The sequence below is a fragment of the Branchiostoma belcheri genome, unplaced genomic scaffold (assembly GCF_001625305.1).
Source record: "Branchiostoma belcheri isolate BF01 breed outbred unplaced genomic scaffold, Haploidv18h27 scaffold30, whole genome shotgun sequence".
NCBI lineage: Eukaryota > Metazoa > Chordata > Leptocardii > Amphioxiformes > Branchiostomatidae > Branchiostoma > Branchiostoma belcheri.
Genome location: NW_017803910.1, coordinates 316004 through 339779, shown reverse-complemented (window position 1 = coordinate 339779; position 23776 = coordinate 316004). Strand labels below are relative to the sequence as shown.

The 23776-nt window shown below is 40.2% G+C and overlaps 4 protein-coding genes across 5 annotated transcripts in view; all 4 read left to right on the top strand.

Annotated features, from left to right (window-relative positions):
- Positions 1-331: 331 nt before the first annotated feature.
- LOC109474246 (organic cation transporter protein-like) lies at positions 332-8062 on the top strand. 2 transcript variants are annotated; one of them, XM_019774515.1, is made up of 11 exons: positions 332-607; positions 2343-2466; positions 3347-3450; positions 4308-4462; positions 4865-5033; positions 5213-5354; positions 5499-5584; positions 5839-5982; positions 6111-6196; positions 6443-6551; positions 6883-7096. In XM_019774515.1, exons 1-11 carry the CDS (start codon positions 408-410, stop codon positions 7094-7096), a joined length of 1533 nt encoding a protein of 510 aa, XP_019630074.1. In that variant the 5' UTR covers positions 332-407. The 2 variants fall into 2 exon arrangements, with proteins under 2 accessions (XP_019630074.1, XP_019630073.1); XM_019774514.1 differs by lacking the exon at positions 332-607 and adding an exon at positions 7290-8062 and having other exon boundaries at positions 1884-2466; positions 6883-7092.
- An 84-nt stretch (positions 8063-8146) lies between these two features.
- LOC109474230 (organic cation transporter protein-like) lies at positions 8147-19383 on the top strand. The gene is made up of 12 exons (XM_019774490.1): positions 8147-8629; positions 8885-9041; positions 9622-9725; positions 10065-10219; positions 10457-10625; positions 10849-10990; positions 11313-11398; positions 11831-11974; positions 17680-17765; positions 17896-18004; positions 18267-18476; positions 18698-19383. The coding sequence occupies exons 1-12, from the start codon at positions 8262-8264 to the stop codon at positions 18837-18839; spliced, it is 1872 nt and encodes a 623-aa protein (XP_019630049.1). The 5' UTR covers positions 8147-8261; the 3' UTR covers positions 18840-19383.
- On the top strand, positions 13945-15294 carry LOC109474262 (organic cation transporter-like protein). The gene is made up of 3 exons (XM_019774536.1): positions 13945-14293; positions 14631-14787; positions 15145-15294. Exons 1-3 carry the CDS (start codon positions 14022-14024, stop codon positions 15286-15288), a joined length of 573 nt encoding a protein of 190 aa, XP_019630095.1. The 5' UTR covers positions 13945-14021; the 3' UTR covers positions 15289-15294.
- Positions 19384-20918: 1535 nt separating the features above from the next.
- The window catches only part of LOC109474094 (organic cation transporter protein-like), a 33123-nt gene continuing 30265 nt past the window's right edge, over positions 20919-23776 (top strand). The window contains exons 1-7 of the mRNA XM_019774306.1: positions 20919-21403; positions 21694-21850; positions 22126-22229; positions 22547-22701; positions 22921-23089; positions 23233-23374; positions 23711-23776. Of these exons, the coding sequence (XP_019629865.1) occupies positions 21132-21403; positions 21694-21850; positions 22126-22229; positions 22547-22701; positions 22921-23089; positions 23233-23374; positions 23711-23776 (1065 nt within the window). The 5' untranslated portion in view covers positions 20919-21131. The remainder of the gene's footprint in view (positions 21404-21693; positions 21851-22125; positions 22230-22546; positions 22702-22920; positions 23090-23232; positions 23375-23710) is intronic.

The following is a 23776-nucleotide window of genomic DNA, read 5'->3' as shown; positions in this document are numbered from 1 at the left end:
TTGGAAAGTCTTTGGCCAGGAAAAGCCACGTGTACGCTCTACTTTGCAAGAAAATATCAGAGGATTGATTTTAACGCTTAAATGGGACCAGGGGCTGTGTCTATTATCATTCGTATACTTGACATACACTGTGCCATTAAATGTTTGCTATGTTTCCAAGTGCCAGGCATCTTGGTAAGAGACTTCTTAGTGGAACAGTAACGTCTTATACTCTGAACGTAAGGAACCACACCCTTAAGTAAAGACATGTACGAAGGATGACCAATAGCCCCCTGTACAGATCCTATTAGTAGTTTCACAAGCAAACATCACGCGCCAAACAGTCCAAAGTTCGAGCTTCTGTGGAAGCGACACCTGGTCACAACTTAGCTTATCAGGAACAAGTGGTCTACAAGACCCGGTTCAAAATGGTCGACTTCGACGGCGCTCTTGAGTATCTCGGTGCGTTTGGAAAGTATCAAAAACTCATCTACTGTCTAACATGCGTTCTGACGCTGCCGGTGTCGTTTCACATGCTTGCTATGACGTTTTTGGACGCCAAGGTGGCGTTCCATTGTAACGTCCCTGAGATACGTCACGCCGAGCCTGGGACAGAGAACTACAGCTGTGCGCTGAACTATTCCATACCATGGGAACAAGACAGAGAGACCAAAGAATGGAAAGTATCGGGCTGCAGCAGGTAGGTACATTTCTCCACGATACAAATTACAACTGTGATACCCTGACATACTCATATGTAACGGCCTGTAAGTTTTTAAGCCTAACGTAAACATATTACATGTGCAACCTTTGAATAACGTCCCATCCTAAGGACAAAAGTAGCAGGATGATCCGGTACTGTATTCAGAACCGTGTCTATCTAGTTCTACTAGGTAATCCAGACTGGGTTACGGTTAGGATCGGGCACGGTTCTGAATTACGAGAACGCTCTGGATTTTAGAAACGCAGATTTGCCCCAAGCACGGTTCTGGATACGCGTGGACTATCCAAAACCGTGCTTAAGCATGGTTCTGGATAAAGCACGGTTCTGGATGCAACATCCGGGTTCAAGATAGTGTTGCATCATATGTCGCCCGTTTGTTGTTCAGAAGCGGGATCAACTCCTCACCAACTTTTCTGTCACTGTTCTAATCAACTTGCGTTCAAAATTTTCAAAGGAAAGAAAATTAAACCACGAGTCTTTACGACAAGTCGAGAAGCATACAAACAAATTAAAGATATCTGTAATGTACATTTTACAACCAATCATAAAAGTATAATATATCCGTAATATGTAATTGAATAATGTTTTTCATAATCGCTAACCCCTCTCCATGACCTCCCCTCTGTACCTCTCCATGTTCTTGATAAGATAGTCAAACTTTTGGCCCCCCGCTTTGTAAATATGGAGACGCCTGCAAATATTTGTTACACGCCCATTGAACTTTCGACCTAATAAACCCAAAATGTACCCCAAATGTTAGGCTGTCTCTTTTCTTCCATTTCATGTTTGGCTAAAATTCAGGGAAGGGGATTTGTTGTCGACGACGTTTCAATTTGGCTTTCCTTTTTAGCTATGTCATGATTGCATCAGAACGATGATTCCGCTTGTTTAAGGACAACACAGGGGCACGTTGGCATGTAATCATTAATGATCATTAATATATCTTTAAGTTGCTTAACGTCGACGTCCTACTCGTACGCATCAACATATATCAAACTTATGTCGTCTAGATTGGCGGGAAACTTGCCACGCAAGGAACAGTGGCATGTAAGGCGTTAGAGTAATACAAGCTTTGCCACTTTACATTACAAGTAGCCCAGAACACGTAATGATCAAGTTATGTAACATGGCCGGAAAACATCGCCACTAGTACTGCGACCTTAAGTTGCGCCCCATGTAGTGTGATTAATCATTGATTAAATATTTCAATGTGCACGTCACTCACTTTGTACTGTTTACTGAGCAAGCCGGCCATGACAAGTTGTAGTACATGTCTATATTTTCAACTCCCGTTATGCTTTGATAAGCTGCAAGAAGTGTAAATATAGAAGCAATGCTAATAGCTTTGATAGAAGGTTTAGTTAAAATGACTTTAAACGAGTTAACACAGCAAATGGTCTGTAGTAGTGTCATATTTTAACTTTCACCTTAGTTTTTGAATTTTATATCTGCTTGCGTTATTGTATGTTTATTATCGTAGTTGAGAGCTGTCCTGCTTAATAGTAATTTCAAAAACGTATGTATCAGCTTGGACGTAAATTTGGGCTATCTATCACAACGATGGACTATGACGATGCTTAATCAATCATGTTATTCTCTGTGGCAGATATGCCGTTACAAACGACAGCCTGGCAACGGTTGACTGTCCGTTTGATGCCGTGAATGCAACAGTCCTCGGCTACTTCGATGGTACGAACAGATCATCTTGTAACCATGGTTACTGGTACGACACGAGCCAGTATCACAGCAGCATCTTCACAGAGGTACGTCACGATATAGCCCAATGTGGGGCAAATGAATCTGTGCAATTTTCGCCATCCTGCATTTTACCTTTGCCAAGAAAGTTATATCAGCTATGCAAATCAGGTGGTAATTTCAACAATTGATTTTATAAATAAGGTGGCAAGGTGGTATTGTAGTAATTAGGGTTGAATCGGCTCAGAATCCGGAAGTCGTTTTAGAATTATCTTCTTGAAATAATTAACAAGCTTCCCATTTTTATAAGCTCCGCCCCCATGGAACCTGCTTTATCTGCCGAGGTTGCTTTGACCCAAACTGGCGCGAACCGGTTTAACGTTCCGCCCACTCTAATACTTGTTTGGTCGTTGACAGCAAATAGTTTTTAGTGTCAAGCTAGAGACGTGAAATACAGCGCTGGGTTGCGCGAGGTAGATTTTGTGTAGTCTTTATTTTAATTATTTCATCTGGTAACATGCGAAACTTCACATAACTAACAAAGATATGCAACCTTGCTTTTACGCCCTCTTACAAGATCATGGCTGTTATAGTAGGCGACAATGAGATGATTGTCATGTATTGTGAGTCCCAGTAAGCCTGCGCCATTTGCGCTAGCTGAGACGTTTGACCTGAGCTGGCCCCTTCCCCCTTTGTCTGCCACCTTGAGAAGCTAAGGTGCAAACGCAAACAATTTAAACGTCTGTCCGGTACCGGTGTTTGAAGTTATGTCACCCGGGAGAGTCTGTTTGAAGATCGATTACAAAGTTATATAGTTACAGTGCCATGTGCCAATTAGTTTTCTGGCACGAACTTAAAAAGGTTTATATCATAAGCAAACACAACCGTGACACCATAATCCTTTGCCGATTACGTGTATGTTTACAAGTTGTTTGTTTTGCTTTCCAGTTTGACCTGGTGTGTGACAGCAGTGAGTTGAACCAGTTCGCCCAGTCCATGTACATGGTGGGGGTGCTGATTGGAGCTGTTGGCTTCGGGCAGCTTTCGGACATGTACGTCACACCATGCTAAATTTTACTTACCCAAAATCTTATACATTTTAAGACTTGTAAGTCTCAAATCTCAAATCTGGTATTGAGTTACACGATCTTAAAGTACACAGCACAGTAAAGCTTTCCAACCAAGAAATACGTCTTAGGCCATGTTGATTTGATTATATGGATGACATCCTCCGGGAGCCCCAAAACTGATGCGCGCGTGCGAATAAAAAAAAAGTTGTGCAAAAAAAAAAGTTCTTTTCATTATGAAATCTACGTGGTCATGAGGGTTGAGCAAATGGCACAGAATATGGTTTGGCGAATAATCTAGTCTTCAAGTTCATTTCTTTACAATTTCGTCTTTTTTCGTTTGATTTTGGCATTCTACGACATTGGTATAGTTTTTATTAATTTTTTTGTAACTTATGGTATATTTTTGCTCATTTTGCAACTGTTTTGTACGATTTACAGTATGGTTGAAAACTTTCTTTTTTTTGGGAAACGGCCGAAAATTCATGCGCGCGCGGATGTCATCCATATAATGAAATCAACATGGCCTTATTGAGAATTCAGCAACTATACTTCTACAATATAAATGTAGAAGTACTTCTACACATATTGTTTTTAGTTTTATCCTGTAACTCTTCCGTCTTTCCCGACCATCTTACCCACTACAACCAGTTTGTTGCCACTAAGAGCTACATTAATATTGCAGGGAAGACAATGATCTTAGAGATGTAATCTTCAGTAAGTTCTCATCATAGTTATAACCATTAGTGATTAGTCCATTGATGCAGAATAATGCTCATATCTAAGTTCTGTGAAGACCTTTTGACATTTTTCTTCCATCCTATTTGCACACTGACTTGTAGGATTGGCAGAAAGAAGACCCTCTTCATCGGACTGTTCCTCCAGTTGGGATTCGGTGTTGCTGTGGCGTTTTCCCCGAATTATACATTCTTCGTCGTGTTCCGAGCTCTTGTCGGCGCCACTACGTCAGCTGTGTTCCTGCCAGGTTTTGTCATAGGTATGAAAGTCGCTCTGTCTAAACATTCCTTGGACAATGATTTGAGATTGATTTCGTATCTCTTATCATATCCTCAGACTGCCAAGATCAATTTTATTATTAAATACAGCTGCATGTCCTATCCATAACAATAAATGCCCATAGTTCCTCTTCGGTATTGCCAGTATGACTTTGCACATAGTCTTTGTGTCATTTGCAATTGTCTTTTACATACACCTAATGAAAGTCATTATCATAGTCTGCATAATGTATTGAGAAAAGTGTATACGAGTTTAAGAGCTAGCAATGCAATAGATTCTATGGCGCGTACATAAAATTTTCTTTTATTACATGTTTGCAATAGTGGTCATCATTACTCTCACAATTAACACAATTTAAAACAATTCCATCTTTATAATCCAGGAACAGAACTGGTGGCTCCCAGCATGAGAACATGGGCTGGAACTATCATCGAGATCTTCTTCGCCATTGGCTACATGCTGCTGGCACTCATAGCGTACTTCATCAGGGACTGGAGGACTTTACAACTTGTCATCAGTGTGCCAAACGCAGTCTTCCTCTTCGCCTATCCGTGAGTGGAAATCAATGCGAACATCATAGATAATTATAGAGCTAAATTTGTATTGATAGCCATGAATTAGGATATTTTAGCTCCAGCTTTTCCGCGTCAATATCGTGTTGAATATAGTTAAAAGTTGCGTATTTTGGTATCTAACGAATGCATCGTTCACGTTATTCCTTCGTTTACAGCTTGATCATCGAGTCTCCAAGATGGCTGCTGTCCAAAGGTCGTGACGAGGAAGTGGCCGCCATTATGCGGAGGGCAGCCAAGGTCAATGGGGTCACATTGCCAGATGAGGTCTTCACAACAAAGAAAGTTGAGGACAAGCAGGTATATATAAAGTTATATCTATATATCTACATATGTCTATTTCTATCTATATGTATCTTTTTCATAATCTGTATATAACTTTACTTCCATAATTTTCTTTGTACGTACATGTACTTCTGAAAACTAATTCATTTTTTTATGCAGCCTAAAGATGAGAAAACGCACACCATCATTGACCTGGTGCGGACACCCAACATGGCCAAAAAATCTGTACTGATTTTTTTCAACTGGTAAGGACTGAATCGCATCGATTTGAACATTTAACCGTTACAAGTGTGTGACTGACCTAGGGATTTTGCTCATAAGGCATCGTGTAATTTGGCATACGTCGTTGGTAAACAAGATGATAACAATGCAATTTAGGTGATTTCCTGCTGAACATGTGCTTTTATGAATAGTCATTGAGTACTCAGACTTTTCTCTAAACTAGAGTAGAGTAAGCATACTAAATACAAGGTTATAAAATGACAGTTGTCTCTCTTAGGTTGGTGATCACATTAGTGTATTACGGTCTGTCCCTCAACACCTCCAACCTGGGAGGAGACGACTACCTCAACTTCTTCATTGGCGGTGTGGTGGAAATACCAGCGTACATCTCGTCTATCTACATTGCTGACTGGTTTGGAAGGTAGAAATATTTCAGAAATAAAAATAAACAAGAGCAATGAGCAAATCTTTTCTTTAACTTCTAATGGGTCAATTCTGAAGGAGTACATGACTATGACCAGCTCAACTGGTTGTAATTTTTTCTTGCAGACCAAAGACACATGCCGGTTACATGATCATCGGAGCTGTGGGCTGTATAATATGTCCATTCCTCACGGCGCCCTACCTACCGGAACGTAAGTAATGTACTAATGGCTTGGTGTAAGGATACTCATTTGGGTATACTGGCTTTAATGGCTTAGTTGGACGAAGAGCCGTAGCAAGAAAGGATACATGCCATAATAACTGAATTGCAAGAATTGTAGCAAAATGTAGGTACCTTTCGTTGTAAGAAGAGTGGGCTGACTTGTATGGTGAGATGATTTCCATTATCCAGGTCTAAACGATAGCATTTAACACTGTTTTACAATATGTTGTTTCAGACCTGAATCCACTGTCCATCACCCTGGCCATGATTGGTAAGTTCGGCGTCACTGCCGGCTTCAACATCATCTACCTGTGGACAGCGGAGCTGTACCCAACTATGGTCAGGTATGGTCACCGATAGAAGGCTGATGAACACTGGTTCGCGGCTTTTCTTTATACAGTACATTGTGAAAAGATACAATCAGATATCATTGTTTGCTGGAACAAAGGATATTAGTTATTGCTTAACCAAAATCACATCAACATCAATCCAGAATCTATGTATTGATCACAATGTCTTATAGCTATAAAGCATACATAACTGACAGTGATAGCTTTAATTATATAACCATGGCCAAGTCAATAAGAAATGTTCTTTCAAAAGCAAATGATTTGTAAAACATCAGCTGTTCTTTGAAGGAAGCAGCACTCACAACATTTTTCACAATTTTCACAGGAATGTTGGCGTGGGAGCATCGTCCATGTTTGCCCGTCTCGGTGGGATCATCTCCCCGTATGTGGAGCTGTCCAAGAGCGTGTGGGGTCCTCTGCCCTATATCATCTTCGGAGCGCTGTCCTTTCTGGCCGCCCTGGCAGCGCTGCTTCTACCGGAGACGCTCGGTGCAGAGCTTCCGGTCACCCTGGAGGATGGGGAAAACTTCGGAAAGTGAGTACATCTAATTGATACAGACAAGGTGTCGTTTGAATAAAAATGTCTTTTGTTTCATTTTATTGGAGTGGGGGAGCAAGAAACGTTAGAATTTGAATTTAGAGCACAATTTGCTGTATCATTGTTACCTTACTAATAGGCTTTTTATATAAAATATGTCTTGATAACGCTGTGCATATCTCATATTTATCCAGGAAAAAGCCGAAACGAGCCAAGAGCTACGAGGCAAACGGAAGCAAAGAGAATCAGGCATACTCTCATGATACACTTGGACGTGCAGAAAACGGTTCTGTCTCTAAGAACATGGAGGTGACTTCACTGTGACTGGAGGGTCGCCACTAAAAAACAACGTTTTTCTCTTCCTCCATGTACTGGCCATATAAAAAGTCTAAGTCTAAGAAATATTGATCCTAGGTCTCATAAGATTCATGTGACCCTGACACACTTTCAGCATTGTAACTTTTATTATTGAAATAACGTTAAACATCAGCCATTGCATTAAGACACTTGTATTCTCGAGCGCTCTCCTTGTACATGCCGATAACATGCATGTAAATTGCATGGAACTATCAGCTTTTATCACCTTCCTTATCACGTACTGACACGGTAAATAAATTACTGAGGTAGCTGTACCAGTAGCTGTGTCATATGCAAATAATGATATTACCTTCGTCAAGGAAATTATCTACATAAATGTATATATTTTGAATCTTGAAAAATCAAATGTATGCAAACCACTAAGAGTCGACCTTTGCACTTAAAAGTTTATTGACAATCATATATGTACCACATCGTGCAAGTACATCACTATCATAATGACAAATTCAACACTTATTAAGGTTGAAATATTTGCAAGGGAAATACTTAATCAAAAGGGTTACAGACAAGGTGCCAACTTCAGTGTAAAATGTCGATTTTTAGAAAAGTCCATGATTAGATTGGTTATCCAACATAATATTATGTACTTATACTATAAAGTGTCATGTCGCTGTTTGATTGCAGCATTTATTTTTTCTCAATTCAGAAGCTTCACAGTGTCGCGTAAAGCTTCGTCAGAGGCTTATAGAAGCCATTACCTAAGCAAAGCCAAGGCTTGGGTATCAATACACATGGTCAGGTATCTATAGTAAACTGTAAATATTTTATGGGTCCGTCGGCAGATTATCATGCAATCAGTACAAAGTACGAGTACACGTGCAAGTGCACGTTGTAAAGGTCAGCGTGTCAGAAACTTAACACGGCTTCTCTACCGCCACTCCAAAATGGTCGACTTTGACGGCGCTCTTGTGTATCTGGGGGCTTTTGGAAAGTACCAAAAACTCATCTACTGCCTAACATGCGTTCTGACGTTGCCGGTATCTATGCACATGCTTGCGATGGCGTTTTTGGACGCCAGGGTGGCGTTCCATTGTAACGTCCCTGAGATACGTCACGCCGAGCCTGGGACAGAGAACTACAGCTGTGCGCTGAACTATTCCATACCATGGGAACAGGACAAAGAAACCAGAGAATGGCAAGTTTCCGGCTGTCAGAGGTACGTGTTGTTAGCAAGTGAATGGATTCAGATAAAGTCAGGGATTTAAGCTGTGTGTAACTGCAACTTGAAGAGAGACGAATGTACATTTCTTTTAGTTAGTTAGGTAGCTAGTGAACCAATGAATGAGGTACATATACATTTATTTATATACATTCTTTTTGAACTGATGACTGGTTTGGCGGCCCTGCATGTATTCTGCCAAATTGTGATCATAACAATGTCGATACATTTGTTCTCTTGCACTTCTCATAGGTATATCGTTGGAAATTCAAGCCTGGTGACAGTGGAATGCCCCTTTGATGCCATCAACGAAACGGCTCTCGGCTACTTCGATAGCGTGAACACGTCATCATGTAACCATGGTTACTGGTACGACACGAGCCAGTATCACAGCAGCATTTTCACTGAGGTATGCGAGCAAGTAGCTGCAACTGCAACTGCAACCAAAATAACTTAAAACCTAACTAAAAACAAGATATGGTATCATTTCAAAAACATATGCATGGAAACATCTGAATTCTTCATTGTTCAAGGGTATTTATTTTCCAACAGTACCTGTATGGCTAATAATGTTAGGAATATATTGATGATGTTTTGTTTGTTAACTAGAAGCCAGGGGAGGATTCATTCATTACGATGCACATGGATTTTGATCATTTGAAAAACAAATCTTGGGGAGATTGTTATTTTGATCTTGATCATTTTTGGGGATTAAGAAAAATAATTGATAACAATCACAATTAGAATTATGATAAGAAAACACTACAGGTGAGGCCAGATACCTTGTGTTTCTGTGGGACCCCCTACAAACTAGTAGTATAATTACTGTTAATGATACCATATATACATATACATAGCAAAAATACAATAGTATATACGAAAAGAGCTAACTATATGTATTGCAAAATTGCTGAAAACAATTACCATGCTACTTTTCATTCACACAACTTTCTAACGATAGACGTTCCTTTTTAATTATTTCTATCCAGTTTGACCTGGTTTGTGACAGCAGTGAGTTGAACCAGTTCGCCCAGTCCATGTTTATGGTAGGGGTGCTGATCGGAGCTGTTGGCTCAGGACAACTCTCAGATATGTACGTTATGTTTTCTAGAATACATATATACATATACTTATGCTGATGCAAGTACCGCATTTTACCCCAGCATTGAGTATTTCATTGGCAGCTTGATTGCAGTATGTTACCTACTGGTGTAGCTATGATTGCAAGGTTTTACTAAACATTGGTCCATATCACATCGATGCCAAGTTAATATCAATTTCAACACAATTTCTTTCATTCTGTGACAGGCACAATTTCTAATTAAAAAGTAAGCTAAATACAATCTAGATAAAACATTGTTTTTTTTTTATCAAATGTACAACTTGTATAATATCAATTCATCTTTTTATATCAATGTTGGTATCGTCTTAGGATAGGAAGGAAGAAAACCGTATTCCTGGGCATCTTGATCCAGCTCGTTTTCGGAGTAGCTGTTGCGTTCTCTCCCAACTATACGCTGTTCGTCGTCTTCCGAGCAATCGTCGGCGCCTCCACTTCTGCTGTGCTCCTGTCGTCTTTTGTGATAGGTAAATTATTGAACAAATTTCTATAAAACTTGTGAGGTGTTTCAGTGGAAATTATTTACTTCGAGAGTGACAGTATATTCACTATCTCCTGTATTGAATATTAGAGGTTCAGCCTAAGACGCTCATGATCAAGATGCGATAGAAATTTGTTTCATTCTTTGGCACACACACAGACACACGTAAAGAATACCTCAATTTGTCCTGGAGGTAATAACATTACCTACTGCACATATCCAGGAACAGAACTGGTGGCTCCCAGCATGAGAACATGGACAGGAACTCTCATTGAGATCTTTTTTGCCATTGGGTTTATGCTGCTGGCACTCATAGCGTACTTCATCAGGGACTGGAGGACTTTACAACTTGTCATCAGTGTACCAAACGCAGTCTTCCTCTTCGCCTATCCGTGAGTGGAATGAATTCTATTCTAAGACTATTGTAAAGTTTCAAGTATCTTATTTACAAGCAAGGTTTTGAAACAATTTATTCTTTAATTTGATCTCTTTCTTCAACTTAGATGGTTCCTACCTCTCCTGACTTATGTACATGTAAAATGCACAATATTCTATTCTGTGTCAGTAATGTCAAGAACAATGAATTACCGGTACACACGCTGCATTATTTTGTAGATTGATCATTGAGTCTCCAAGATGGCTGCTGTCCAAAGGTCGTGACGAGGAAGTGGCCGCCATTATACAAAAGGCAGCCAAGGTCAATGGGGTCACACTGCCTGATGAGGTTTTCACAACCAAGGACACCGATATTCAGAAGGTAAAGATATGAAATTATTGTGCAATAGTAGCTATATTTTCCTTTTATTAAATAACAAAATAGACAACATACAAGCGAAATAAAAGGCAATGGTAGTGTTGCATGCAGTTCACCCAAATCATACTGTTTTTGGAAATACTCTGACCAACACAGAAGATTTGAATATTAACCTAATTTGATGCAAAACACTCTTGATATAACATATAACGTTACATGTACTTGATCCAGTCACGGGTGTGTAAAAGACATTATGGATCATTGCTCTGCAACGATAATGAGAAATGTTTCAGTCGTTTTCTTTCTATCCTATTCTTGTCATTAGCCGAAGGGTGACAGAACATATACCGTGATCGACCTTGTGCGTACACCCAACATGGCGAAAAAGTCTCTGCTAATTTCTTTTAATTGGTGAGTCAAAATGACTTGATTTTGAGTCGTTTGACGTAAGCTGAACATTTCATGACGAAAGAGCCTTTATTTTTGATGTAACATGCCAGCAATGAATTAGATTAGATGGCCTGCATAGTCTTGATTGCAATGTAAAGTAGTATATACTAAATTTCGTACCCTAAAATTTATTCTCTGGAGGATCGTCCCTCTCCTTGTGCACCTTTGCACATCTGCATGTTTTATCATAATTGTAAAGTACATCCTTGCCTTGTCTTCCTTGCCTTGTTACAAAGCAAACATATATTTATTTGTATTGTACATGTGCATGACAGATTGACAGTTGAAGTGTTCAGTATACATTAGGGCAGACGCTTGAAAATATTTTAATTGTAGATTACTGGTTGCAATAGTAAACGCCAGCTGTATGTTAACGTATCTCGTGATTTTCAGGTTGGTGATTTCATTAGTGTACTACGGCCTGTCCCTCAACACCTCCAACCTTGGAGGAGACGACTACCTCAACTTCTTCATCAGCGGTGCGGTGGAAATACCAGCGTACATCTCGTCTGTCTATATAGTAGATACGTTTGGAAGGTAAGGAAAGATCATGTGTATTGGATCTTGGAACGAATGTCAAAGAAAAATGATTGGGGTCATAGAGCTGGTGCTTTTAGATACAGTCTATATCATAAGTCAACAAACATGAGAATTGTGAATATTTGGCTTCTTGGACAGCTTAATTCTATGCCTTGATTTTCTCTTATATGGTCATCATGGTTCTGGTATGGCGGAATGTCGATTAACGTATTGTTACAGACCAAAGACACATGCCGGTTACATGATCATCGGGGCTGTGGGCTGTATAATATGTCCATTCCTCACAGCGCCATACCTACCCGAACGTAAGTACAACCTCATTTAATGTCTAGATTCCAATTAAAATATGATAGAACACATTGATTGCATATTGATATGCCAGGGCTTTACTTTTATATATCCCTGAAGCAGTAATCCTCCTCATGTTGTTTCAGACCTGAACCCATTGTCCATTACCCTGGCCATGATTGGTAAGTTCGGCGTCACTGCTTGCTTCAACACTATCTTCATATGGACGGCGGAGCTGTATCCAACTATGGTCAGGTACATGCTGCAATAATATACATGTATTTGTCATACCACACATATGTAAGCAGCTAGCTTAGCTCCAATTATTGATCTTAATCGTTTACACTGTTTTAAGCTAGTTTAGGTTTTCAACTGTTGTTTTTGGCATGTTTTATTCCACAGGAATGTTGGCGTGGGAGCTTCGACCATGTTTGCCCGTGTAGGTGGGATCATCTCACCGTATATGGAATTTTCCAAGAGCGTGTGGGGTCCTCTGCCCTATATCATCTTCGGAGCGCTGTCCTTTCTGGCCGCCCTGGCAGCGCTGCTTCTACCGGAGACGCTCGGAGCAGAGCTTCCGGTCACCCTGGAGGATGGGGAAAACTTCGGAAAGTGAGTACATCAACAACAACGAAACTTTGTTATTTAAGGAACATCTTCAGAAAACACAATTTTCTGTATCATTGCCGGCGAACTAGAGCTTTTATAAGGTTTTGATAACGTTGTATATATCTACTATTCTAGGAGAAATCCAAAACGATCCGAGAGCTACGAAGTAAACGGCGAAGTGAATCAGGCGTACTCCCATGATTCACCTGGAAGTGCAGAAAATGGTTCTGTCTCAGAGAACATGGAGGTGACTTCCCTGTGAACAGAGGGTCGTCAGTCAGAGACAACGTTGTTCTCTTTCTCCATGTACTGGCCATTTAACAGAACATTAGGCCTCGTAAGATTTGTTGTTACCCTTGCAGCACTTAGGTTTGAACGTTGTAACTTTTATGATTAAAATAACGTAACATAACCCTCGTGTTAAAGCGCGTTTGTCAATAAAATGTAACTTTCGCTAAATCTGTTTTCTGTAAAAAGTCATGGAATTATCAGCTTTTGTTACCCTCCTTATCATGTACTGACACTGTAAATGAATTACTGATGTAGCCGCAAATGTATATTTCAAATGTTGAAAAATCAAATGTATGCAAACCCCTGAGAGTCGACTATTATATTTAAAAGTTTATTGATAATCATATATTTACACCACATCGAGCGAGTACATACCTGTGGTAAATTCAACATCTATTTAAAGTTGGGATATTTGCAAGAGAAATGCTTGCTTAAAATAGATGACCAGTACAAGTTTTATCCTTAGTCAAAAGTATTAGCGACAAGGAGTTAAATGTAAAATGTCGATGTCCATGATTAGATTTATTCTTTTAGACATAATGCAGTATACTTACACTATAAAGTGTCATGTCACTTTCTTATGTAAACATTGATTCTTCCTTAATTCAGAAGCTTCATTGTGTCACGTGACGCAATTGGCAGAGGCTTTTACAGAAGCCCTTACCTAGTACTGCAAGCACAATACAAGTGATTAATGGTTAATCATCTATAGAAAACTGTGCTTATGAAATCGGTTTCGTCGTCAGCTGATTATCATGCGATCATTTCAAAGTACAAAATGTTCATGCTCTAAAGATAAGCGTGTCTGGAACTGTACACGGCTTCTCTACAGCCACTTTTCTACAAGTCTTCCAAAATGGTTGACTTTGACGGCGCTCTTGAGTATCTGGGGGCTTTTGGAAAGTACCAAAAACTCATCTACTGTCTAACATGTGTTCTGACGTTACCGGTATCAATGCATATGCTTGCTATGACGTTCTTGGACGCCAGGGTGGCGTTCCATTGTAACGTCCCTGAGATACGTCACGCCGAGCCTGGGACAGAGAACTACAGCTGTGCGCTGAACTACTCCATACCATGGGAACAAGACAGAGAACCAAAAAAATGGAAACTATCTGGCTGTCAGAGGTACGTATTGTTAGCAATATACCCTTTTATTAATCAGAAAAAAAGAGCTTACAATAGAGGGTCCGTCGTCAGATTATTACATAGTCTGGTCCGGCCCCGAAACCGGGTCCACCATTTAATCAATTAAATCAATGTCATGGATCTAAGTTTTGTGTAACTGCAGCCTCAAGGTTGATGAATGTACATTTCCTTTGGTTATTTAGTGAACCATTGAATGAGTTACATATACATTTATTTATAAACATTTTTTACTAATTACTGGTTTGGCCCTATATATACCCTATCAAATTGCTATCATGATAATATTCATGCATCTGTTCTCGTACATTTTTCATAGGTATAGCGTTGATAATTCCAGCCTGTCGACAGTTAAATGCCCTTTTGATGCCATCAACGAAACAGCGCTCGGCTACTTTAATGGCACGAACACGTCATCATGTAACCATGGTTACTGGTACGACACGAGCCAGTATAACAGCAGCATCTTCACTGAGGTATGAGAGTAAATATTTGCAACTGAATTAACAACTTGATGGAACAAGCTATGGTATCATTTCAGAACCATCTCTGAATCCTTCATTGTTGGTGTATTTATGTCAACAGTACCTGTATGGCAAATGACACTAGGGATATATTGATGATGGTTTGTTTGTTACCTAGAAGCCAGAATGGGCCGTTCATTATTATGCAAATGAATTTTGAAAATTTAAAAGAAATGTGTATCTTGGGGAAATCCTCATTTTTATCTTGATCACTTTTTGAGGAATAAATAAAATATTTGATAAGAACGACAATGATAATCACACAGCTTTCTAACGATTAATGTTGTTTTTTTAATTAATTTTGTCCAGTTTGACCTGGTGTGTGACAGCAGTGAGTTGAACCAGTTCGCCCAGTCCATGTTTATGGTGGGGGTGCTGATCGGAGCTGTTGGCTCTGGACAACTTTCAGATATGTATGATATGTTTTCTAGAATACATATATACACATACTAATGCAAGTACCGCACCTTACCTCAGGTACCATGTGGCATTGAATATTCCATTGGCAGCTTGATGGCTATATGTTACCTTCTGGCATAGTAATGATTGTGAGGTTTTACCAATCATTGTTTCATATGTATGCCACACCAAAGCCTAGTGAATGATTTCAATTCCAACACAATGTTGTTACATTCTGTACAGTGGAGGACGATGGCACGATTTCCAATTGAAAAGTAAGGTACATACAATCTCAAGGAATCTGTTGTTTTTTAATCAAATGTACAACTATCATCATTTTTTAAATTTTAATCTTGGTATCGTTTCAGCGTGGGAAGGAAGAAAACCTTATTCCTGGGCATCTTGACCCAGCTTATTTTCGGAGTAGCTGTTGCGTTCTCTCCAACCTATACGCTGTTCGTCGTCTTCCGAGCATTTGTCGGCGCCTCTATTGCTGCTGTGCTTCTGCCATCCTTTGTGATAGGTGAAATATTGGAAAAATTTCTATAACACTTGTGAGGCGTCTCAGTCGAACTTATTTACTTGGAGAGTGACACTTCATCTACTATCACCTGTTTGGAATCCGATTCCAAACAGGTGATAGAAGATGAACTGTCACTCACATCTTGATAATGTGCAGCATCTAAGTTAGAGGTTCAGCCTAAGATGCACACGATCAAGATGTGACACAAATGACACACACACATAAACAAACCAAAAACAATATTAATACCTCAATTTTTCATGGAGGTAATAATAATACCTACTAGTACTACACATATCCAGGAGCAAAACACAATTCCATCTTAAAGTTTATAATCCAGGAACAGAACTGGTGGCTCCCAGCATGAGAACATGGGCAGGGACTCTAATCGAGATCTTCTTCGCCATTGGCTACATGCTGCTGGCACTCATAGCGTACTTCATCAGGGACTGGAGGACTTTACAACTTGTCATCAGTGTTCCAAATGCAGTCTTCCTCCTCGCTTATCCGTGAGTAGAAGGTTCCAAGACTATAAGAAATTTCAACACATCTTTATTTACGAGCAATTAAAAAAAATGAAAATATATATTCTTTGAAAATATATGTTCCTTGACCCTAGATATTTGTAAATCTCGACAAGCAAAATTAAAGGACACTACTGTATTATGACAATAAATTACCAGTATACCACACTGCATTTGTAGATTGATCATTGAGTCTCCAAGATGGCTGCTGTCCAAAGGTCGTGACGAGGAAGTGGCCGCCATTATACAAAAGGCAGCCAAGGTCAATGGGGTCACACTGCCTGATGAGGTTTTCACAACAAAGAATATCGATATTCAAAAGGTAAAGATATAAAACATTTTGTAGTAGGATAAGAAATACTCCAACAAAAGTTTTGGATAATCCAATTTCATTGAAAACACGCTTGTTATAACGTTACGTATTCAAACTTGATATAGTGACTAATGTGTAAAATAGACATTGTAGAATATTGCTTTGCAACGATAATGAAAACTATCCTTGTCGGTATTTTCTCTTTCCTAGTCTTGCTTTCAGCCAAAGGACAAGAGAACATATACCGTGATCGATCTTGTGAGGACCCCCAACATGGCGAAAAAATCTCTGCTAATTTCTTTGAATTGGTGAGTCAAAATGAATTGACTTTGACGTAACCTGAACATTTCATATGATGAAGGAGCCTGTAACATGCCAGCAGCAAATCAGGTTAGATGCGTAATCTTGATTGCAGTGCAATGTATTATATGCTAAATGTCATATCCTAAAAAGTTATTCTCGGAATAGACCATTGCACATCTGCATGTTGAATTGTATAGTACATTGCATCCTTGTCTGGGTACAAAGCAAACACATTGTAAATGTGCATATGGTACAGACAGTTTCATTGTTCAGTACATTAGTGCAGAAGCTTTAAGAGATTTAGCTGTTGTGGAGTACTTGTTGTGGTACTAAACGCCAGATGTATTTTGATGCATCTGGTGGTTTTTAGGCTGGTGATTGCATTAGTGTACTACGGTCTGTCCCTCAACACCTCCAACCTGGGAGGAGACGACTACCTTAACTTCTTCATCAGCGGTGCGGTGGAAATACCAGCGCACATCTCGTCTGTCTATATAGTAGATACCATTGGAAGGTAAGGACGTAATACTATTCAAACTTTAAACAAAAGATAAATTGTATTGGATCTTGGAATGTCAATGAAAATGATTGGGGGTCATAGATCTTGTGCTATTCGATTGGGTTTATATAAGTCAACAAAAATTGTGAATATTTGGCTTGTTGGTCAGTTTAATCTTATTCCTTAAACTTTCTATGATATTGTTAATGTTGTTTTTCTTCATCTAAAAAAATGAATCTGGCATATGGTGGATTGTTGATTCATTATCAACCTATTGTTACAGACCAAAGACACATGCCAGTTACATGATCATTGGAGCTGTGGGCTGTATAATATGTCCATTCCTCACGGTGCCCTACCTACCGGAACGTAAGTACAACTTGCTTGGATTGATTGTAATTAAAACTCTAAAGAGCACATTGCCATGCCAGGATTCTCAGAATATATATTTTCAGACACGGCTTAAGTGGTTAATAATATTCTCTGCATATTGTTTCAGATCTGAACCCACTGTCCATCACCCTGGCCATGATTGGTAAGTTCGGCGTCACTGCTTGCTTCAACACCATCTACATATGGACGGCGGAGCTGTACCCAACTACGGTCAGGTACAGGCTGCAACAATATATTTGTCATATATATATATATATATATATATATATATATATATATATATATATATATATATATATATATATATATGTGTGTGTGTGTGTGTGTGTGTGTGTGTGTGTGTGTGTGTGTGTGTGTGTGTACCCAGCTTAACAACAACTATTAATCATAATCGTTTTCGCCGCTCTTTCAGCTGTCATTCACATTCAGGGACAAGGCTGTTTTGATGCCATGATTAGTTTTTGTTTCGTTCAATAGGAATTTGGGTGTAGGAGTCGCGGCCATGTTTTCTCGTATAGGTGGCATCATCTCACCGTACATGGAATTGTCCAAGAGGGTGTGGGGTCCTCTACCCTATATCATCTTCGGAGCGCTGTCCTTTCTGGCCGCCCTGGCAGCGCTGCTTCTACCAGAGACCCTCGGAGCAGAGCTTCCGGTCACCCTGGAGGATGGGGAAAACTTCGGAAAGTGAGTACACCTACTTTGTGTAGACACAGTGCCGCTTGAATAAAATTGTTGTATCTTAGCAGTGGCTTGCCACTTGAAAGGATTGTCTCCATTTTTCGAAACTTGATAAATGCTTATTACGACATAATATTAATGATTCATTCTATTAAAAATGCACACAAAAGTAACTATTCATCAAACAGTTTGATATTTTGATAACACTGAACTCTTTGTTCGCCCAGGAAAAAGCAAACACGTTCTATGAGCTTCAAAGCAAACGGCAGCGATGTAAATCAACCATACTCCTATGGTACACTTGAAAGTCCAGAACCATGTTCTGTTTCAAACCACGAGTCATCAGAGACCATGGAGACTTCACTGTAAACAGGAGTTCGTCGTTCAGAGACAACATTATTCATTAACCTTTTTCTCTATAAACTGGCCTTTAAAAGTCCAGGGAACATTATTCTCGGTTAAGAAAGACTTGCGTTTAGACCTGTAAACCTTTATAAATGAAATGAAGTATCATTATCATTATTAGCTATTTCATCATGGTTACTTATAGAAGGATTTTATTGTTTCTTTTTGCGGTGGTCCGTTTCTCGTTTGCTTTGATGTCAATTTGCAAATGTTTCATGTTGCTTTGGTTACTTCAATGTTAAAGTTCCTCATCGCAAAGGCTACTCGAATTTCAAAACATAATCATCAAAAGCCTGCAGTAAACTTTAAAAACGGATGGTTATAAAGCATCCATATTGCATAAAGGATCGCCCTAATGATGAAAAAAGGATATCAATCATGTTAAATGGCAGCATTAATTAATTCCATGTAGTTTCACTGAGTCACATGTCTGAAGCATTGATCGCTAAACCTCTCATTTACATGAACGGCAAGTAACAACACTTCCCAATACAATAGGGCTTTTACAAACGCCCCTATACCCAATATACTTTAAGTACTATGATATAAGTTCTATCATTTGAAAACCAGTATTTGTTTGTTTATTTGTTTATTCGTTCGGCTGTTTAAAAAGACAGTTTGTACAGCCAGGGCAGCCCAACTAGCCAGGAGGCTATTATTAAGGGCTTGCCCTGTTGACAGGACAAACATTTACACGCACGATACAACAATACAATTATTTACATTAACGTGGAGAGGTCAGGGTCATACACCTAAGGCTTATAGGGGTCGCCTAGAGAGTCCCATAGCTTCCTTTTAAAGGAGGCAATAGTGGTGGCAGTGCGAGCGTCAGTGGAGAGAGTGTTCCAAAGTGACGTTGCTCGGTGAAAGAATGTTCTCTGGCCTCTGGTGGTTTTGGCAAGTTCAACAGTCAGGTGGTTGCTGTTCCTGAGGGGATAGCGGGACTCAGTAGCAGATGCACGGGTTCTGGGTAACAGGGTTTGGAGGTGTGGCGGACAGTGGCCGTTAAGGAGCTTGTACAGGGTGGTGACTGTGTGGAATCTCCGTCTGAACTGAAGTGATGGAAGGGACAGTTGGGTGTACAAGGTTTGGTAGGAGGGATAAGGAAGTCCATGTTGTCCACTGATCAGTCTGACAGTTTGGTATTGTACAGACTCCAGTTTCCGTTCGTCGCTCTTGGTGAGTCCCGCCCAGACGATGTTGGCATACTCAAGGCCAGGTCGTGTAATGGTCTTATATAGCCTGAGTAGGATGTCACTTGGCACCTTCTTTCTTAGTGCACATAGTAGGCCAGCAGATCGTCTTGACTTGGTGGAAATTGTATCGATGTGCTTGGACCAGGAGAGTGTGTTCGTTAAGGTGACACCTAGATGTTTGTAACTAGCAACAACTTCCAGGGTAGTTCCACCCAGAGTGACTGGTACAAGGGGCCTTGGGATGTTGCGAGTTGTGATGTACATCACCTTGCACTTATCCCTGTTTGCTTCGAGTTTCCACTGTGTGAGCCAGTTTGATACAGAGCACAGGTCTCTGTTAAGTGAGGTGACTACACGTTGGATCGATCTGTTACTGGTGGACAGTGAAGTATCATCAGCGAACAAGTTTGGAGAACACTGAGTACAACAGGATGTTATGTCGTTGATATACAGGATGAACAGGGTGGGCCCAAGAACGGACCCTTGGGGGACGCCGGCAAGGGGCGATTTCCATTCAGATGTTCCGCCCTGTATGACCACACGTTGTCGCCTTTCGGACAGATAACTGTGGAACCATTGGAGGATAGGTCCGCGTATTCCGTGGGCACATAGTTTGGCAAGGAGACCTTTGTGCCAGACCTTGTCAAATGCTTTCCTCAGGTCGAGGAAAACACACCCCACGACTTCCCCTCTGTCCATTGCCCTGGTCCATTCATCTACCAGGCGGGCCAGTTGAAGCGTGGTGTTGTCCTTGGTCCTGAATCCGCTCTGGTGCTGGGACAATATCGGAGTGATTTGTTGCATTAGGTGTTTATTTACTAGAGTTTCAACCAGTATACACACATTTAGTTATCTATATTAGCAAAAACTCATCTACACGTGTTCTGATGTTGCCGGTAGCTTGGCACATGCTTGCTATGGCGTTGTTGGATACGGTACACATCGTTTATCATCAGGGTATTACCAAATCAGTGCAAAGTTTACGCTCCAAAGGTCAGCGTGCCTGACCACTTTACACAGCCCCTTTTCAACGACTTTCCTACGTACATGTAGCTCCAAAATGGTCGACTTTGACGGCGCTCTTGAGTATCTCGGGGCTTTTGGGAAGTACCAAAAACTCATCTACAGTTTAACATGCGTTCTGACGCTGCCAGTAGCTTGGCACATGCTTGCTATGACGTTTTTGGACGCCAAGGTGGCGTTCCATTGTAACGTCCCTGAGATACGTCATGCCGGGCCGGGGACAGAGAACTACAGCTGTGCGCTGAACTATTCCATACCATGGGAACAAGAGAAAGAGACCAAAAAATGGAAACTATCTGGCTGTCAGAGGTACGTATTCTTAGCAATATACTTAGTCACAAGTTGTGGATCATAGTATTTAGTTGCATTGTTTACCAAATGCGTGTACATACACAAAGCACACAACCTGGATAGTTGCATTGATCTTTGACGGTACAAGCCATCACAATAAAGACAAAGTTCTTCGTTATTTCTCTTGGTTAGCTAGCTGACCACTGAGCCGGGTGTATAAACCTGCTTTGGCTTCCCCTTGGAATAAAGACGGTGAATGTTTAGGAGTTATGCACCCTGAAAAATTGTGTGCTCTTTTGTTCTTTTAGGTACAGCGTCAGTAACGCCAGCCTGGAGACAGCAGAATGTCCCTTTGATGCCATCAACGAAACAGCTCTCGGCTACTTTAATGGCGCAAACACGTCATCATGTAACCATGGTTACTGGTACGACACGAGCCAGTATCACAGCAGCATTTTCACTGAGGTACGACAAACTAACAGGGGTATCTGCATGAGATGGTCATTACAATGGCTTGAAAACGACACGTGATGAGAGTTGAAGAAACATGTTCGAACTCCTTATCACTGATGACGTTAGGAATGTCTTAACGGTGTTGACTTTTTGCTGATGATCAGTCATAAATAGAGATTTGTATGGGTCAATTGCTGCTTATCTTCCGTAACCATGTGACTATCTACAATGGTAGTGCTTTACTATCGTCTTATATGGGTATCCTTTTGTCAATTCTTATTGTTTAGTTTGACCTGGTGTGTGGCAGCAGTGAGTTGAACCAGTTCGCCCAGTCCATGTACATGGTGGGGGTGCTACTTGGAGCTGTTGTCTTCGGACAACTCTCAGATATGTACGATTTATAATCTATAATTTTGCATATTTCGCTTTACCATAGACATTATGTTGCATTGGATATCGTATTGGCAGCATGATTCCTGTACTCTAAATATAGTACCGGCATAAGAGCATACCAGTTATGACTCAGAGGCTTTACTAAATAAGGTCCATGGCCGTACCAATCCCAAGTGTATGGTTTCAACTACAACACAATTTTGTTTCCATTGCTAATTGCAAAGTACACCAAAATAATTTTAAAGCAGATGTTCTCTTTATCAAATGTACAACTATCAGTTTTATTTCTAATTCGATCCCCGCACTTTTTTTCAGCATGGGGAGAAAGAAAATCTTATTCCTGGGCATCTTGATCCAGCTCGTTTTCGGAGTAGCTGTTGCGTTCTCTCCCAACTATACGCTGTTCGTCGTCTTCCGAGCTTTTGTCGGCGCCTCTACTTCTGCTGTGTTCCTGCCATGTTTTGTGATAGGTACATTATCAATATTCAATAAATTTCATGAATTTTTTATGATTCTCAGTGGAACCCTTGTACTTGGCGTGTGTTAATTTGCTTGTTATTACCGGTCAGAAATTGTTGGGGCTCATTCTAAGTACAACTTTTTTTCACAATTGATTGACCAAATTAGGAATCTATGCATGATCAAGATGTGATATAAATGACAATGGCAATATTTGTTAAATATTCTAGGAACAGAACTAGTGGCTCCCAGCATGAGAACATGGGCTGGAACTATCATTGAGATCGTCTTCGCTATTGGTTACTTGTTCCTGACACTCATAGCGTACTTCATCAGGGACTGGAGGACTTTCCAACTTGTCATCAGTGTGCCAAACGCAGTCTTCCTCTTCGCTTATCCGTGAGCGATATTAGTTTATTTTGTGACACCTTATGATCATTATGAACTTCCGCCAAGGCTTTGCCATTATAATGTAACAGCAAACTTAAATCATATCGCTGTTTTAAGTCATATATTGATCCACTCTGTTTATTTATTTACAGGTTGGTTATTGAGTCTCCAAGATGGCTGCTGTCCAAAGGTCGTGACGAGGAAGTGGTCGCCATAATACGAAAGGCAGCCAAGGTCAATGGGGTCACACTGCCAGATGAGGTTTTCAAACACAATAAATCAGATATGGAAAAGGTAAAGATGTAAAAATGTGTGCGGTAGTACATGTACCTACCTTTTTCATCTGTACTAATGATTAGATGAAAAACACAGAAACGATAGAAGAACAAGGAGGATGCTGGATGTAGGTCATCCAATACTCCTTTGTTCGAAATACTCTCACTAACAAAAAATCTTTAAAAAGTGTTCATTTAATGTGACTTAACAACAGTGTATTATAATTAATATAACATCTAACGTTACAGATCCAAACTTGACATAGTGCCGGGTCATTGTGGAGTATTGCTGATTCTGATAATAAGATCTTTTGGTCGTTACAAACTATTTTCTCTTTGCAATTCTTGTTTTTAGTCAAAAGACGAGAGGACATACACTGTGATTGACCTTGTGCGGACACCCAACATGGCGAAAAAGTCT

Coding starts and splice junctions, on each gene's coding strand:
- LOC109474246 (XM_019774515.1), top strand. CDS start 408: ATGGTCGACTTCGACGGCGCTCTTGAGTATCTCGGTGCGTTTGGAAAG. Junction 2,467..3,346: donor ACAGCAGCATCTTCACAGAG/GTACGTCACGAT, acceptor TTTGCTTTCCAG/TTTGACCTGGTGTGTGACAG. Junction 5,034..5,212: donor GTCTTCCTCTTCGCCTATCC/GTGAGTGGAAAT, acceptor CTTCGTTTACAG/CTTGATCATCGAGTCTCCAA.
- LOC109474230 (XM_019774490.1), top strand. CDS start 8,262: ATGCAATCAGTACAAAGTACGAGTACACGTGCAAGTGCACGTTGTAAA. Junction 8,630..8,884: donor CAAGTTTCCGGCTGTCAGAG/GTACGTGTTGTT, acceptor CACTTCTCATAG/GTATATCGTTGGAAATTCAA. Junction 11,975..17,679: donor ATAGTAGATACGTTTGGAAG/GTAAGGAAAGAT, acceptor CTATTGTTACAG/ACCAAAGACACATGCCAGTT.
- LOC109474262 (XM_019774536.1), top strand. CDS start 14,022: ATGGTTGACTTTGACGGCGCTCTTGAGTATCTGGGGGCTTTTGGAAAG. Junction 14,294..14,630: donor AAACTATCTGGCTGTCAGAG/GTACGTATTGTT, acceptor CATTTTTCATAG/GTATAGCGTTGATAATTCCA. Junction 14,788..15,144: donor ACAGCAGCATCTTCACTGAG/GTATGAGAGTAA, acceptor AATTTTGTCCAG/TTTGACCTGGTGTGTGACAG.